At 49.7% G+C, this 17,355-nt stretch overlaps 4 protein-coding genes across 6 annotated transcripts; 2 read left to right on the forward strand and 2 right to left on the reverse strand.

The window, feature by feature from the left end:
* The first annotated feature begins 1,909 nt into the window (after positions 1 to 1,909).
* On the forward strand, positions 1,910 to 3,703 carry LOC131205339 (cilia- and flagella-associated protein 251). The gene is made up of 2 exons (XM_058197404.1): positions 1,910 to 2,043; positions 2,409 to 3,703. The coding sequence occupies exons 1-2, from the start codon at positions 2,007 to 2,009 to the stop codon at positions 3,701 to 3,703; spliced, it is 1,332 nt and encodes a 443-aa protein (XP_058053387.1). The 5' UTR covers positions 1,910 to 2,006.
* Positions 3,704 to 4,554: 851 nt separating this feature from the next.
* Positions 4,555 to 7,957, reverse strand: LOC131208235 (transmembrane protein 134). Of its 3 annotated transcripts, none has more exons than XM_058200906.1 (2): positions 7,158 to 7,957; positions 4,555 to 6,632 (listed from the first exon to the last, which is right to left on the reverse strand). In XM_058200906.1, exons 1-2 carry the CDS (start codon positions 7,343 to 7,345, stop codon positions 6,317 to 6,319), a joined length of 504 nt encoding a protein of 167 aa, XP_058056889.1. In that variant the 5' UTR covers positions 7,346 to 7,957; the 3' UTR covers positions 4,555 to 6,316. The 3 variants fall into 3 exon arrangements, with proteins under 3 accessions (XP_058056889.1, XP_058056874.1, XP_058056882.1); XM_058200891.1 differs by having other exon boundaries at positions 4,555 to 6,665; XM_058200899.1 differs by having other exon boundaries at positions 4,555 to 6,668.
* Positions 7,958 to 8,499: 542 nt separating this feature from the next.
* LOC131210267 (citron Rho-interacting kinase) lies at positions 8,500 to 15,853 on the forward strand. Its single transcript, XM_058203492.1, has 5 exons — positions 8,500 to 8,749; positions 8,821 to 8,918; positions 8,994 to 11,026; positions 12,040 to 14,297; positions 14,566 to 15,853. The coding sequence occupies exons 1-5, from the start codon at positions 8,500 to 8,502 to the stop codon at positions 15,612 to 15,614; spliced, it is 5,688 nt and encodes a 1,895-aa protein (XP_058059475.1). The 3' UTR covers positions 15,615 to 15,853.
* Positions 15,854 to 16,079: 226 nt separating this feature from the next.
* LOC131210275 (malignant T-cell-amplified sequence 1 homolog) lies at positions 16,080 to 17,031 on the reverse strand. The gene is made up of 4 exons (XM_058203504.1): positions 16,938 to 17,031; positions 16,715 to 16,867; positions 16,330 to 16,632; positions 16,080 to 16,244 (listed from the first exon to the last, which is right to left on the reverse strand). Exons 1-4 carry the CDS (start codon positions 16,946 to 16,948, stop codon positions 16,163 to 16,165), a joined length of 549 nt encoding a protein of 182 aa, XP_058059487.1. The 5' UTR covers positions 16,949 to 17,031; the 3' UTR covers positions 16,080 to 16,162.
* Positions 17,032 to 17,355: the final 324 nt, after the last annotated feature.

The raw sequence follows: 17,355 nt of genomic DNA on the forward strand, positions 1-17,355 counted from the left end.
GTCGTCCACTCGTCCTGTGGCTAGTCACAGCGTGGGAATGTAAATATGTAATCATAGGAAATAGTTTTTCTCTCTAATCTCCATTATTATGTGCGATAGATTTGATGGCGCTTTGTTCGAGCCGTCACAGCGAACGATGGCGCGGGCTCTCCCGGCGTAAATTGAGCTGTGAGGCTTTGTTTGCCAATTGGACAAAAATATCGAACATAAATACGGCCCGTCCGTAATTCTAAGATAAAAAAAAACAATATCGAAACGTGGGAACGTTTAACGTTTCGGATTTGTAATGCTGTTTGCTTTAAAACACGTTTAAGATTTTGGCAAGTCCTTGGATTTGGCTGACAAAGAAAGGGTTTTTTTTAGTTTAAGAAGGAAGAGCTTCCTTTTAGAAAAAGGTAGTCACAGTTTCGTTTTGATTCTTTAGTAACAGTTAACATTTTAACAAATTATTTTTTTTTCAAGAAAACTTTTAAAACAAGGATCGGTTAAGTCCTGAAATTTAAAGGAAGTTGTCCTTTATGAAAGCCCAAGAAAAAAATTCGGACAGTTAGTTACCTATTTGCTCAACATCACTTCACCTCCCAGAGTAGGATTGCGATCTTCAGATTCGAATTCGTGTACAAATCAAATCCTCTGTTCGAATCTCCGAACTTATCAAAGTACTTTGAAGGAACTGTCCACATTTCACTACTCGTTCGAGAGCAATAACTTTTTGAACTGACCTTAATTTTCTTACAATTTGACGAAATGGCAAAAAATCATTTTGATCTAAAATAAGATCGACTTTAGATTTTCGCCGAAGGAAGATGGAGTTGGAGATAGCTAGTAACAATCACACAATAAGGATGGCTACCAGACAACAGTCAGAAGAATTTATGCACAATATTAAACACTGAACCATCCCGGGTTGTGGCAGCTGTTTACTTGTTTACCATCGGTCATCACCACACTGCGGTTGAAACAGTAATCCTTTCGCCGTTAGTGATAGTGATTTCGAGTTAATAAAATAGTCGGTAAATCGACCGCAACCGGCGACAATAAATCCTGCCCAAGTTTTGTGCATCGTTCCGCTTCGACTATGGTGCCGCGCCGAAAGGACAACAGTGCCCGGGAGCTGGGATTGCATCGTGTTTCTATTTTTTTTTTTCAGTGCCCAAATAACCGTGGTAACCGACCACGAAGGGGCCTACCGAAGGTTCGGCAGCCATCACGTGGCGTGGCCACATCTTCGAACAATAATAAAGCCAATCGAAACCGGTACTTCCGCTTGATCGATAGCCGGGTCTGCGTGTATCCAGGGCTTTGCCCGAACCCGACCACTGGCTTGGAGTTTCGTGTAGAGTCGTGGTCCGAACCCCACCTTAACCCTTCAATGTTGGTCCCTTTCCAGGAGTTGTGATGTTCGTTCAGAACTATGCTTGGACAATCTAAATATTTAAAGTAAAAGTTAAGTTTCAAATAATTTGGTAATTTGCTTAATGTCGAGGGAACAATGATCTTACATAAATCCTAGTTCCCGGCAAAGACAACTTACTATTCGCGGCACGTGGCCATGGCTGAGAAGAGCGAAACACAGGACGTCCTTTCCGTCGGGCAGTGCCGCTTCAGTTAACCGCCGACCGTCGGAAAGAAAAGACGGCCTTTCGCAACCGGAGTTCGTGCAACTGTAGTAAAACAACCGTGTAACAGTGACCTGAGTTGGGGAATTTGGATCGCGGATTGTGTGTTACTGGCCACCAATTTGAAGTTTTAAAACATTCTCCTTCAAAGGATCCGGGGGCGATCCTACGAACAACGGGGATTGGGAACCAATGCAGAAGCAGTGCGTGCATGAGTCGTAGGGAATTCGGGTGTATGTTGGCGAAACCGGAGTGTTGTGTGTTTTGTGTGGCAAGCAAACGCATTTGAAGAAACAGCGGGAACGTATCCTGGAAACCGGCCGCCTTTTGTCGCCCTCGTCAGCGGTGGCACCTGAACGACGCTGCTGAAGTCAAACCGGAGCGGCAATGATCGATGACGATGAGGACGACTACGAAGGATACTGTGAGTGGTTATCGAACAGAAACTAGCAAATTGAAAAAAGGATAGTAAATAGGAGAATAAATTCGTCTGCCGTCTGTCGTTTGGGATGATAAATTAACCGTTCTTAATGTTTTCACCACTCAAAAATAATCACTGACTAACGGGAAGCCGTAAAGAGATTACGATTTTCGTAACACGTTTTTGAGTGGAGCAATTTCATACCTCACTTCCTGATTTGTTCGGTACAAATGATGTGTTAATATCTCATCCATTTTCATCGCAAATGATCTTTGCAAATGTTGTTTTGAGCATCAAACGGCTCTTTGTGCAATCTCTTTAACTAATCCTGCTTCTACTGTTTACTGGTTTACCTCAAACCTCAACAGTCTTGCGGCCGGCCAACGAGTACAACATCAAGGAGAAGATTATCCAGGCCAACCAGGAATCATTCGCGATACCGACGCCACCGTCCCCGCGTCATCCTGCTAACGGTGAGCGGCGCGTCACGTTCCGGGAGCAGCTGGTGGACTACGAGCCGGATGAGTACAGCAGCGAGGACGATGGCGGGTATGGTGGTGGCGGTGGAGGAACCGGTGACCAGCGCGATGGCCGCACCGGAAGTCGCAGAAGAAACCAGGCCGTGATCGAAACGGTCGCGGACGTACACCGGGACGCGGACGGCTCGCTGAGGGACGCTGATGCGCCGGATACGATCATCGAAGAGCTCCACCTGGACGAGCGGGAACGGCCGGTGGACGGTGACGACGAGGGCGAGGAAGAGGTGGTCGAAGAAGAGCAGCTAGACTACGACGAGGACGACGATAACGGGGTCGGCGCGGGCGATAGAATCGAGAAACATAAGACTGGTGTCGAAGCGGAGTCGCTGGTGGTGTCGGAAGAGGAGGAAGAGGAGGAAAGTGCGGGTGTAGTGGAGGAGGTGGAGGAGCAGGGGGAGGAGGAAGAGGAACCAACGGATGGGTCCAGCATGGACACAGAGATCCACAATCCGGAGAGTAGCGAAGAGATCAGCAGCAGCCCGCTGAAGACGTACCGCAGTGAGGCCGATTCCCGGTCTGGATCGGGTGACTCTCAGGCCGAGGATGGCCAGACCGGTAGTGGCGCCCCCACCGGGGGAGATGGGGCGCAAGATCAGTACAAAGATGACGCGGAACATGATGAGGAAGCGGAACAGGAAGGATCGACGTCCAGGGCTGACGGGGAAGGCTCCGACGATGATGGGCGACCATTGGAATCGCACCGGACACGGCGCTCGGCGAACTGTCGGCGCAAGTGCTGCCGGCACAAGAAGTCGTCCGGTGAGAAGCTGCCGTACTACAACGGTTTCCGGTCCGAGTACGGACTGTCGCGCGAGGAGCTGGAGGAGAAGAAACGGCGCCTGGAGGCGCGCCGACAGCGTGTCCGGGAACGGCAGCAGCGCCGCACGGCGGAACAACGGCAGAAGGCACAATCGAACGAGGAAGCGTTCGCCACCTGGCTGCACGGGAAGCTCCGGAACTCGATCAACAAGCACCAGAACATGTACGACGTAAGGCAGCAGAGCGTTGGGGCTGGCAACAAACATCAGCAGCAGCAACAGCAGCAGCTACTGCATCCCCACCGTCGACGGAGGAACGCGGTCCACCAGGTACACCACACCATGCACCAGATTTCCTACGGCTAAGGCTGACGGCAGTGGAGCAATAAAAGTTGATGAAAGTATTTCCCATTCAAAACAATCCTACGCAGGTGTATTTTCTTTCTGCATTCGTTTCTGCCGCAGCCATATAAGTGCTCCTCCTAATCTCTGGAATACTGACTCAAAGTTACATGGATCGCGTTTCTTTTCGCATAACCGCACAGCATCGAGTGTGATGCGCGTTAATGCTTCATTTGCATATCCAACGGTGCATGCGGATTCGGAAGGTAGCCCCAACAAAACACGTGGCTCTACTGAAGATGGTCGCCATCAGTCAGGCAGGCCAGCACAATGGTCCGGTATCACGCGATAGCACCGGTCATCTGCTGCTAGGTCCGTACAAAAATCGAAAGCATGGCTATCATCACACGCAAAGCTTACCTCTGGCGCAAGGCTGCCGCCACGGGTTTGTGGTAGAGAAAAAAACCAATCCCCGAAATCCTTCCGAACCGACCAGGCCGAAGAGAACTGCAGTACTTAGTCACAAAGCACTCAGGTGTCCAGGGCAGCGGCCAGGGTTCGTGCTGTTCGTTCTACGGAAAAACGAACGAGGGAAAATTGTTTTATTGGTACACTGTTGGGAAGGACACACGCATGACCTTTCGTTTCGATTCTGTCTTGGTTGTTTATCGAAAATGTCGTAAAAGTTGCGGCTCTGATTGTCTCTGATTTTTACGACCACTAAAACTACAAAAGGGACAACAATTAGCATCGCAATCTGGTGGTGGTGCACACCATGGCGCATTGCCACAATAAAACACAGCCAGAAATCTGCTTACAAAACCAGTTTATTATTGATTTCAGTACAATAATTTGTTAGAACGCATACAGGGCGCGTACTACCGTATTACAAAGCCAACCGAGAAAAGATGTGATTTTATTTTCGCCATTCGCCATTTTATTTCCCATTGGCTACAATTCAGCGGTACTTCATATCTTTGTCGCGCAAAGATGGATTCCATGTTTTAAAAATCGTTTTCTTTAGAGGTGAGTATTCTCTATCATGATGCGTTCGTCCGCTCGACCTACAGCTTTAGGTCTAATGTATTATTAGTTTTGCTACTGTGCATGATGTAAAGTATACAATGAAAGGTATTTACTGGTGGCGCTACCTTCTGATGCCTGGCCTGTAATGGACGATAGACTCTAACCACACCGAGTGCCGTTTCCCCCCACAATTTAGTTAAAGCTCAGTCAATTTCGTTTCTTTTGTTTTCCATTGTTCTAACCTAAACTGCCCACACCGCCTTACCCAGCGAGAACTCCTACGAAGTGTCATCCATTAACAAATTCAAATTCCGGCTCAAATTTCGAGTGTCACTAACGAGAAGCACTGTTGTGGGGTGTTGTGAGAGTTGAGCTGCAAAGGAACTGCGTGTCACACTTCACGCTGTTTGCTTGGTCACATCTACTCCTCTTGCTCGTACTTTCTTTAGTCTATCACAAGGACGGCGAAGCGAACGCACCGGTGTAATTGCTCAAACTGGCCAGACGCAGGCATTGGCGAGATGATAATTAGTACAATGCGTATGTTCGTAGTTGCAACTTCTCGGGCTTTCCATGCACATTAACGCCACATTACAAACCCGTAACGTGTGGCAACTCCATAGGAAAGCACGAGGCGGATCCGCGCATTGAATGGTCTAACTAAGATCTACCGAGAGGCTCCGCGAATCTATTACGGGTGCTGTTGCTCGCGCAAAGCTTCACTACAGTCGCAGAGATATTTTATACCCTAACCGATTGCGTAATTGCTTTTCTCAAAAAGTCCAATAAAAGTTGGTTCACGTTCCCTTGACGGCTGTGTATCGCGGCCTTAAAGCATCGTCTCCACGAGACACTGCGTTCGGCGTCCCAATCGTTCCCACCTCTGTCCCCTAATGCTAAAGCTTATGTCTACACTTTTATGTCGTATGTCCGTTCGTACCATTCTGGCGTGCAGAGAGCAAGACAGCAAATGGTGGTATAATTGCGTTAACGGGGTTTGCTAATTTTTGCTTTACATTTTACATAATACGGTAGATAATACCCATTGAGTACAAAAGTTGATTTTGAAAACATTTGCCAAAACACATCTGACTGTGCCCGGGCGATTGGTTCTTTTGCTTACAGATAAAAGCGAACGCCAAGTGGCGTTCCGGCGACTCCTCAAGGCTTGTACGAGAGGCTTGCCGATGCTGGTACAGTGGAGAATGTGTGTTCGAAAACAATGGCACACAGCATATGGGTTCTGTTTGCGAATTGCTAATCTGTTTGCTGCTATCAAACTGATCATCCCAAGCGGGCTCCCTTCGCTCCTGTTGTTATCGCATAATGTAGGCAATTTTGTTCACGGACGACACCGTGAAAGGAAGACGATCGCGAGCCCTAGCAAAACCTGAGCTTAGGGGGCCTGTTTCTGTCGTGCCATTTCAAGCGTGATGAATCCTAAAAGAAAGTCCTGCCACCGTAACTGAGTAGTGTCTCGGAGGAATGCGGTTTGATACACGGAACGCGACGTGAACGCCAATCCGATCGTGCCCAGCACTGATCGTGATTAACGATTTGACCGATGATCACAGTCCCTGCAATGTCGCACGCCGTAGTGTCCTTTTTGCTTTACGTAAACAGCGGCAGATGGTAAAAGTCGAATCCTCGGTAGCCGCGTGCCGCTAGCCAGATGTAGACGACGTGATACGCACCCGGCACGAAACAGATGAAGCCGGCGACGAAGAACACGGCCGCCTGGGAACCGTTGTGCGGTTCAGCTAGCGCGTAAGCGCCCATCGCTATCAAGCCGGTTCCGATGATGAGAAGTGCGGTCGCCGCCAGCACCGTGCGCCAGTTTTCCCGCACCTTCGGGTGCCGCCAGCAATAGGTGTAGGTGTCGCTGGCCGAAAGGTGACCGTATTCCTGTATGAGCGAATCGCTATCCCTGGAGGTGGTATCATCGGTGTACTTTAGGTTTCTGCTATCGGAGGGCCCCCGTATGTAAGTGTGTGTTTGTGTGTTCATGTGCGAAGAGTTTATGATGCCGGTGCGTACGAGTTAGCGGTGTCCCATTTGCCGCCATCGACAGCGAATAATAACGAAGAAAAAGAAAGAGAGAGAGAGAGAGAGCGAGGACGAGAAACAGAGAGAGCGAATCTCTCCACCGGAACCGTTGAAACGGAAGCGATCCACAACCAACCGATCCGCAGGTCGTTACATGTGGGTTTGGTTGAGAGGAACGAGGATGAATTACGGGTTGTCGGAATGTTAATGCAAGACAAACGAGAGAAGAAGAAGAAGAAAAGATACCAAAATACTAGTTTACCAGCGGTCTACGACAAGTACACAGGATGTTCGTTAGCAAAGGGTCAGTCTCTGGTGAATGTAAATCGGTTAGGAATCGTTTACCAGCGAAAGCAGCAATAACCCGGAAGCGGAAGCATTACCTGTCCGAGCGACCCGGTCTTACCTTTGATCGTGAATTCTTATCGAAACATCGTCCGGCGAGCGGGCTTTGGCACGCATCGGCGTGCTAATGACGGTGGAACCGTACACCTTGATCACCTCGTCTGTTTCCTCTTCGAAGGCATCGTGGATGGAGAATCTTTTGTTCGTGTCCTTGCCATTTGATGGGCGGTTGGTGCCGTTCAGATTCATGTTCCCGCGATAGATCTGACAGAGCTTTCTTGAGAATATTGTTGGCTCGGACGGTTGTCGGATGTCGGTCTGCCGGACCAGGAAGTTGACTTCCTTTCAGCGTCGTTAATGAGTAAGAACGACACGCATTCTTGGACGGGATGCAACGTATCCGTACTTATTGACGGTGTTTAATCGTACCACCAAGCGCTGTCTCGTTTGGAGTTCCTGGTTTTCTGTTCTTATGCTGTTCTGTCCACTCGCGGACCGAAAAATCGCCTCGATTCTGCTTTTCACAGTCAAATTCACTAGCACCTGCGAGGCAGGTGAGAAGTACTACGCAGCTCGATGGGGAAAAAAACTCATTAACATTAGCAACACCGACAAACGGCTGCTGCTGACGACAAACCCGAGTCCACGGTGAGGTGAGACTACAGCTCAACGGACAGAATGCTGGCTTCGGCCGGAGATTGCATTTTCGCGATCCGCGATTTCTTCCGTGTGACACTATTCTGTTCTCGGTTCACTTTGTTTGCCCGTGCAGACGATCCAAAAACATGGCGGACAAGAAATAATTAAAACACGGAGGAACAAACAGGAAAACCGTATATAGATGGCTTGTTTTCGCCTACGTACGCCTTGCATCGACCGATGATGGAGGGTGATGTTAAAAATAAAAACACAACACACAATGACAGCTTTCAACCGTTGGCGAGGAAATGCCCGTTGATCGAGCTTTCGGTTGGTGCTCGTTGCAAAAGACTCCTGATTGTTAGTTGCCAAACATTAATTTAAAGAAAGTCGTGTAATGCTACCTTTATCTAAAATAGAGAGATACCGGGTTGAACATTTACGGCATCCCGAAACTATCGTGCTTCCAAGCATTCGAATCTTTATATCGATTTTCATTCGCATTACATCGATTATCGAGCGTCGATGAACCACACACTCGGTCGTTTGGCAACACGGCCTAACGAGCAACGGTTTTCTTGTACCTCGCGGTAAACACCTCTGAGCGCGAACGCTCTGCGACTTCTTTTGCGGATGCGGTAGGAAAAAATAAGCTTTTCCTAGTTTTTAAACGGTTGTTTTGTGGAAAATGAACTCGAAAGCGTAGGATTTTCGTTGGTGAACAATATTTAGTATCGATTTGTGTTACGAACGTAGGGAGCGTCATGTCGAAGCAAGAAAAAGAGCAAACGAAAATTGCCGCCAGAACGGCGCGTCTCAACCGCTTGATTCTGGGGCGCTCTACCAGCGATGCGGACCACGGAACGAGCGGTGCTTCCGGTCATGGTTGCACTGGGCTCGAGGTGGCTATCAGCCGGGAGGGTCTTTTGGATTCTTTGTTCGTACTGTACGATGAATGCAGCAAGGATGTGATGAAGAAAAAGGACAAAAGCATTGCCGACTTTGTTAGCAAATGTAAGTACGGGGTGGGTGAGTTTGGGCGGACCGTTACAATTATCCCTCTTCAATGGCTTGTGCTTTTTCAGATCGCCCTATCATCAAAGAAACCCGTGGCCTACGTGTTAACGAAAAAGATTTCGATGTGAAAGTTCTCATTGGCAAAGGTTACTTCGGCGAAGTGCACGTAAGCATTGTTCTCATTTTCCAATACGGCCAATTCCTTGCCTTATTTAACGGATTTCGTTTTCCACACCCGTAGCTGGTTAGCGAACGGAGAACGGGCGACGTGTACGCGATGAAGAAGATGCGCAAAAACATTATCAGCGCGTCGCAGGTTCGCGAAGAGCGCAACATTATGGCCACACGGAGCTCGGAGTGGATCACTGCGCTGAAGTATGCGTTCCAGGATCCGGAATGGTTGTATCTGGTGATGGAGTATCTTCCGGGTGGCGATCTGCTCAGTCTGATGATCCGCGTCGGTGTGTTTGACGAAGAAGTAGCTCAGTTTTACCTGGCTGAGCTGACCGAGGCGCTGCACAGTTTGCACACGCTCGGCTATGTGCACCGCGACATAAAGCCGGAAAACATTTTGCTTGATCGCTTCGGCCATCTCAAGCTGGCTGACTTCGGTAATGCTACGGTGATCAACAAGGATGGTAGCGTGACGAGCATGACACCGGTCGGCACACCGGATTACATTGCGCCCGAGCTGCTGCAAACCCTTTCGACCGTGGATCGTTCGGCAAATCTCGGTAAGCACAATGTAACGTGCGACTTCTGGTCGATGGGAATCATCGGGTACGAGTTTGTAACGGAAGAGACACCGTTCCACGACGATAATGTCAACGAAACGTACTCGAAGATTGTCGCCCACTGTGAGGGAATGCTTACGAAAAAGCTCGTCTATCCGGCCCACGTTTCCATCTCCTCGCATTATCGCGATCTCCTCGATCGCTTGGTGACGGGTGTGGCAAACCGAATGTCCTACCCCGAAATCGTTCGTCATCCGTTCTTTGGTGATCTAAACTGGGATCGGTTGCGGTACATGATTCCACCGATCATTCCTACGGTGAGCGGCGATGATGACACGTCCAACTTTGAGGAGGTGGACAAATCGGGCAAACGGCGTTCGGTTAGTGGCAAGAAGCCGACCTACAATCTGGGGCGCGTGAACGATTTCTCCGGCTACGATCTACCGTTTCTCGGGTTCAGCTACGTGCATCAGGAGGCGGACGCGGGAGGCATCTATCGCGATACGGACGAGCACATGACTGCTGCCCGGTTGGCCGCAAAAACGAAGGAACAGGAACGCCGCCTGAAGGAGCACAGCGGCGAAATCCAGCGGTTGCAGCGCGAGGTGCTGGAGCGTGATCGTAAGATAGCTACGATGTCGGTGCATGGAAAGATTCTCGACGAAACGAAGAAGGAGCTGGAAAGCATGAAGGATCTGTTGAAGGAGAAAACGGCCGAACTCGCTGCCAGCCGGACCGACATCCGGACCCTTCGTAACAGCTTGAAGATCGAGAAGGAGCAGCGTATAAAGAACGACGCCGTGATCGCCGATGTGGTGAAGCAAACGCGCAAAAAGTGGGAAAAGGCCAAGCAGGTATCCGACCAGAATTATGAGCGCCAGCTGGCGGAGAACAAAACGGAGCTGATGGCCATCAAAGACAAGCTGCGTGAGGTAACTGGCGAGCTGATGGCACGACTGGAGGACTGCCAGCACCTACAATCCTCCGTAGAGAACTACAAGAAGCTGTTGAAAAAGTCCAACGACAAGCTGATGGCCGACAAGCAGAACATTGATCGGAACCACCAGGAGTTGATATCGACGTACGATGCCAAGATTGTCGAGCTGCGCGGCAAGTTGAAGACGGAAAAGGAGCAGCGGGTCGGTTGCGAGGCGGAAGTTCGTGAGTTGCGCGACAAGCTGCAGGAACAAGCGTCGACGGTGAAATTTGCCGAGGAAACGCAACACAAGCTGGCGGATAACATTAAGCGCCGGATGACGATGCAACTCGAACAGAACAATATGCTACGCGAAGCGAAGCAGTTCTCGGACAAGCTGAGCGAGGAGATGCAGAAGAAGTGTGAAGATCTGCGGTGCGAGATCAACAAATTGCAGGAGCAAACGATCATTACCGTGCCGAACAGTAGCGTGACCAGCAGCCGGCGCAGTTCGCTCGTGTTCGAGCAGGAATTCCGCAGTGCGAACTCGAGCCTGCTGGACATGCCGACGGTCGTCGCAGCGGACATTGAGGCACAACTGCGCAACGATCTGATTAAAGCTCGGTAAGTGCTTACCCTCTTATTTGCCTCAAAGCAATAGTAGTTCGCTGATAGATAGAAACCCTTTGCCTGGCCGGCCCTTTTCCACTCACCGTGGACTAGCGAGTGGGTGCTATGTGAGCGAGTGTAATTATTTGGCATTTCTCTCTTCTCGTTTCTTTCTTTTCGTTCGCGGTGTTGTGTAGAGCGAAATTTTTCTATGTGCCTGTCTATCATTTGTAATGTTAACCAAATGAACTTAGAGACTTGATTATTCCTGGTTAATTTACATGTTCAACAAATTGATTTTTCTCTTTACCAATATTTTACTGTCCGATCTCCAGTACTATACTCTTTACCATTAGACCCACCTGTTGAGGTTTGAAGTTCGATAAATTGCGAAGCTAGAAGCTTTTTAGAACTAGAAATGTTGTGATTATTGATTGTAAATCAAATTATGTATTGCTTACAAAGTTAGCGCGTCTCCTTTCAACTATAAATTAATATAATCAGTTACCTTTTGAATTCTTTAGTTAAAAAAAAGAAAATGCACTTGTAGAAGTTAGGCTGCTTTAGTTAGACTAAGTTATTAATTAATTAGTTAGTCTAAGTAATCGAAGTTAAGCTACATAGCCTAATTAATGCCTCAGCCACCGTAACTCATTAGACTCGATAAAAATTACACACTAATAGTGCGTATGTTGACACATCTGATCGAGTTGTTTCGCTGGATAATAGAAACCAGGTGATTAGCCGATAACAAAAGGAAGAAAAGTTTATTCTATTCTTCAATTTGATAGGATTGCGGCTACCGTTAGCTGTTAGATAGAGGCAGAGTAGACGGTAGACAGATATTGGCAAAAGGTGTGAGGTGTGTTCAAGCGTAGTTCCATATTAGCCATTGTATTATTGGAACCTTCCAAGGACAGAACTTGGCTCTTTAAGCCCTCGGAATAATCGCTTGTTGCAAACTTTGTACGGCTGGTGTTTTGTACGTTTCCCCGTCTTTCTCCCTTCACACACAATCCTCGCTCTAGGGAAAGTGAAAGTGAGCAGCGTAAGCGCGCCGAAAACTTGCAGGAAGTCGTTGGCCGCCTGGAGAAGGTGATCGATGAGCTGAAGACGGCTGGCGGTGGTTTGGGAGCGGGAACGTTACTCGAGAAGCAGAACGAGCGGCTAGAGGATAAGCTAACAGCCATTCGCGAGCAATCCATACTGGACAAGCAGTCCGCTCGTACAGCCAATCTGACGTTGTGGAAGCAGGAGAAGGAATTGGACGCACTGCGAGGCGAGAAAAGTATTCTTACGCGGCGCATGGAGCAGGCCGACGAGCGGGTGACGCGCATCCGGCACGAAAAGGAGGAGATCGAGTTTAAGCTGAAACAGCAGTGCGAAACGGTCGCCCAGCGTGACAAGCAGATCGAGGAGCTGCGCAACGATCTTGGGGCGCTGAAGAGCGAACTGCGAAAGGAGCGTGAACTATGGAGCAGCTCGGAAAAGGATCGGTTGGCGGAGAAGACCGAGCTGATCGAGTGTGTGGCCAAGATACAATCGCTCGAAGAGAAGCTAAAGGAGGGGCAACAGAAGCAACAGACACTGACCGAGCGGACCCGACTGCTGACGACCGAGAACGGGCGGTTGGGACGGGAACTGCACGAGGCGCAAGACGACCTGAACGATGCGCAGGAAGCGAACGAACAGCTTGAGCAGAAACTGGCCAGTGTAACGAAGAACTTTAATATGCTGAAGGGTGCGTGCAACATCACGGAGACTCAGTTGACCGAGCTGGAAGCGCTACTGGAGAATGAATCAAGGCGTGTCCGGGAATGTGGTGAGCAGATGGAGGGGCTACGCAAACGCATCGCCGACCGGGACGCAGAGCTGGATCGTGTTCGGCAGGAGCTGCAGGAGGAACGGTCTTGTAAAACGTTGAGCGAGTCGCGTATGAACCATCTGCACGGCGAATACGAAGAATTGCGGCGAAAGTTTGAACAACTGCAGCACAGTATGGTGGCACAGCAGCAGGAACTGATCGACAAGACGAGCAACCTGTTTGAGGTGCAGGAGCGGATCGAGCTATTGAACCACGACGCGGGCAATCTGCAAAAGGTGGTGTCCAACTACGAGCAGGAACACTTCATACTGAAAGAAGAGAACTCGCGCATCTTGACCGATCTGTTTCTGGCGAAGGAACACATTACGCAGCAGTGCAACGAACTGAGCGAGCAGCAGAATGCCCTGCGCCAGGTGACAGGAGAGCTCGATCAACTGCAGCAGGTGCTGCAGGAGCAGAAAGCCATCTACACCGAGCGCGACATCCAACGCGACGGCAAGATCGCGCAGCTCGAGAAGCTGGTTGAGTACTTGCAAGGCATGGTGAGGGAGTTTAACGAAAAGAAGAAAAAGAAAACTTTGGCCGGCATCATCTTCGGTACGTCATCATCGTCGACCGAACGAAAGGAAAATATGGTTCCGAATGTAGCCACCGGCACCATTGAGTCATCCGCCGCTTTCAGGAAGCTGCAGGACGAGCTACAGAAGGAGCGTGGTCGAACGAATCAACTGAAGGAGCAACTGTTGAAAGCAAAAACTGACCTCATCGTAGCCTCGCACGGTTCGAAATCTTCCACAGCGACCCGCAAGCAACAGAAGGACGACGAGGATCAGCAAGCCTGCACCGCGACGGGCGGTCATCGATCGGCGTTGGAAACATCGCAAAGTAAGAAGATATCGACGCAAAAGCGCCACTCCGGCCAAACGAAGCATCGGCAGAGTGAGGGGACTGGCAAACGGGATGCCAAAGTTGCCGCTACGACCAGCGGAAAGGCGCATACGTTCGAGATGAAGGTCGAAAGCAGCTCTGCCAGTAAGTCGGGACCGAAGCGACCGAGTCTGGTGTGTGGGGTCTGCGAGCGAGAAATCTTCGCTGGCCACACGTACCGCAAATGCACGGATTGTGGCATGTCGGTGCACCGGGAGTGTCGCTCTTCGGTGCTCGGTAATTGCGGCCAGGAGGAGGACCCTGCTGACGTAGGCGTTGAAGCGCACGAATCGCTGGATGATTTTGCCGACGAGTTGCTTGGTGACGTGGGGAACGAGGAAAATGATGACGACGGTGGCCAGTCTGCGGCGGCACTCGGTGGTCGGAAAAGTTCGACCGTTTCGCTGACCAGTGCGGAGGAGAAGGCAGATGAGGATCGGTACGTTGGCGATTTACTGTTCAAAACGAAGCGTCTCGAACCGCGGCTGTACGTTAACGACATTTACGAAGTTAGCGAGAAGGCAGTGCTGTTGGGTAAGTTTTGCTTATGTTTGTGACTTTTTATTCACCTCCACACTTGATATCAAAATGCAACTTAACGTTGTTTTTGTAGTTTTTTTTCAAAAATTTAATTCAATTCACATGACATTAGAAACGGCCATCAATTTGTGAACCGTATGAAACTTAACTGTGAGCTGTTAAAAATTGAGATAACATTTCTTTTTGGACACTTAAACCAAAATGGGACACACTACACTTCGTACAGCGTTTTAATGGCAACTTTGTCTAACCTCTTACCTAGGTTGTGACACGGGACTGTACTCCTATCATCTGGACACCTCGGAGCTGGTGCACATTCGCGGCATTTCGAATGTGCGCTCGTTCGCCGTATCGCACGCCATCCCGAAAGCCATCCTGATCGGTTCGGAGGGCGAATATTTGTACCAGTGCGACCTTCGCCATCTGCAGAATCGTGCCCACGCCTCGGCCTGCCTACAGCCGAAACTGGAGTCGTTCGTCCTCGATCTGTCCATCGCCAATCGCACCCATAGCGAACGTTGGCACATCGTGCGCATGATGGATGATCTTCCGGCCACCGTCCAGCTGTCGGAAGCGATCGCCATTGCGGCCACCTCGTCGCGTATCGTCATTCTGAAATTTGACATGCAGGCCGGCCGATTTAAGCCGGTTCGTGGCCTAGACACCGTGCTTCCAGTCTCGTCCGTGCTCTTCACCAAGGACACGGCGATTGTCGGATCGGACAAGTTCTTCGAGATCGATTTGCGCACGTACGTGGCGGAAGAGTTCCTCGACATGTCGGATGCGTCCCTGCGTGACATTCGCGCCTGCGTACCGCTGGCTGCGTTCCGCATCAACAGCCAAGAGTACTTGCTGTGCTACCGCGAGGTGGGCATCTTCGTCGACGATTCCGGATGGCGTTCGCGGCCGGACAACATTAACTGGGTGCATGAACCGGTCTCCTTTCACTACCGCGAATCGTGCCTGTTTGTGGCGCACGCCGACTGCGTGCAAGTGATGTACATCAGCAAGTCCTACACGAAAGATCTCGCGTGTCGCCAGTCGCACGTGGAAGAGGAGCGCCGTGCGTTTGTTAGCTTGCGCGAGGCGCCTCGCCTGCTGGCGCCGCTGCAGTACGCACACACTTCGCTGTACGTGGCGTGCGAGTGTGGCCCGGAGCGGGAGCAGGAGATCGTTCTGCTGGACGGTATGAAGGCGCTGCGGACAGTAGGTTTCAGAGGATCACTGGAAACGCTCTCTTCACTCGCTAGCATACCGGCAGTGGTACGCCGCAGCCGAGGCTCGTTGTCCACCCTTGGGCAGCGTGTGTAGCAATGACAATTACCGGCGCCTATGCGTTTGCGAACTTGGGATTCATAATCGGAAAACCTGCTTTGCTTTGTATTTACTTATTTCTTTTCATTTTCTGATCACACTTTGGATCCTTTGCTCTGTTTGCTTCTCCCTTGCTTCTAAATCTGGAGTTGATTTTTTTCCATTTAATTCGCTTTTGCACATGGAAATGTTACTTAATTGAACAACGAGTTGAATTGAAACAAGATACGCTGAAACGGATCTTATGCGACGCCGGACTAATCGTTCCCTTTAAGTATTAAGTTATTCTGTATGACGAAAATAAATCGATTGTTTGTGGAATAACATTTACTGAGTTGCCCTTAATCTGAAGCACACTGAATCGCAGGACGAATCCGCTTAGGGGATAGATGGAAGTTAAGGCTACATTCTAGCATTTTGTAGCGAATAAATGAAAACACCCAGACCGAGCCGGAGAGCGTATCGATTTGCAAAGCAAATGTATTTACACCTTACGGTAAGAGGCGCCAAATCATCGGTAAATCAATCCTTTCTTCTTCACAGCCTTACTTGACCGGCTTCATCTGCCAGAGTCCATCGTTGAGATAGTGACAATTTTCTACGCCCACACCTTTGTTGCATTTGGCTCTGGGGAGTGATAACAGGATACAGAAAGGAAGCGAAATTAATGACCATTCCGGGGTTTCGAATGTTTTTTCCGCTAGCTGCTTACATATCTTCCGTCGACATGGTCGTCAGTCCGATCGCCAGGGCGTGCTGCTTGCCTTCAGCCATGATGGCTACCACCGTACCCTTATCCACGGGCGTCATGCAGGCGCCAGGGGATGTCAACCCCGGACACATTATGTTGGCCCCGCTTAGCACGAACCGTATGGCGCCCTTGTCGACCTGTTCCATTGGCAGGAAGAAGGGAAAACGGTGGAATAATCGCAGCGTTGGCATCCATAGACCGTCGCGGTGCCGAAAGAAAACCTGCTCGCCGCTGCCGTTGAGTAAAATCTCTATGTGATCGTGACTGAAACGAAAGACATTAGTTTACATGGGGACTTGTCGGATGTGGGTCATTGTGTCTCTTTGGGGCACACTGTGGCACGCACCATTTCACTATCCGGAACGCATCCTTCTTCGGCAGTATGAGATCGATGTGACTCTCGATGAACGGAAACTGCTCAATCAGCTTGCTGCGAATGCCCTTCTGCACCGACGACTTCAGCTGTTGCACGCCGGAAATGCTTTCCTTTTCGTCGAACCTGTCGGAAGTAGAGTGGTCAGTGCACCAGCAAATGGTTCCGGCCCGAGCTCGGGCATCTTTATAGTTACTTTTTAAACATGGTCGAGCCGGGGTCCTTGCGTTGTCTCGTGGGTTAAAGGAGAAAAGTTCCTCAGTGTAACTTTGGTTCGGCTTTTTGTTTGACACGCCGCCTGAACTGTCAAAACATTCCGCCTGCTCGGTTGCCACACGCACACACCTTTGCCGTTCGTTATGGATTGAATTCACACGCATGGTCGTTAGAATAGGCGAAGCGGAAAATGTTTTCTGATCAGTCAGTAATTAAAATTGGCATCGTTTGAGTATCCGACAATGATATTAAACTGAGTATTGAATATTAAATGAAATCGTTTTGAAACAATTATTTTTTCAATTCAAAATTCGATGAACGCTCATCTAACTGGGAGGCCACACGAAGAGTAAAAACTAGCGTAAAATACATTTGTAACTGGGGGCTGCATGAGGTGT

Source organism: Anopheles bellator, chromosome 1 (assembly GCF_943735745.2).
Source record: "Anopheles bellator chromosome 1, idAnoBellAS_SP24_06.2, whole genome shotgun sequence".
NCBI lineage: Eukaryota > Metazoa > Arthropoda > Insecta > Diptera > Culicidae > Anopheles > Anopheles bellator.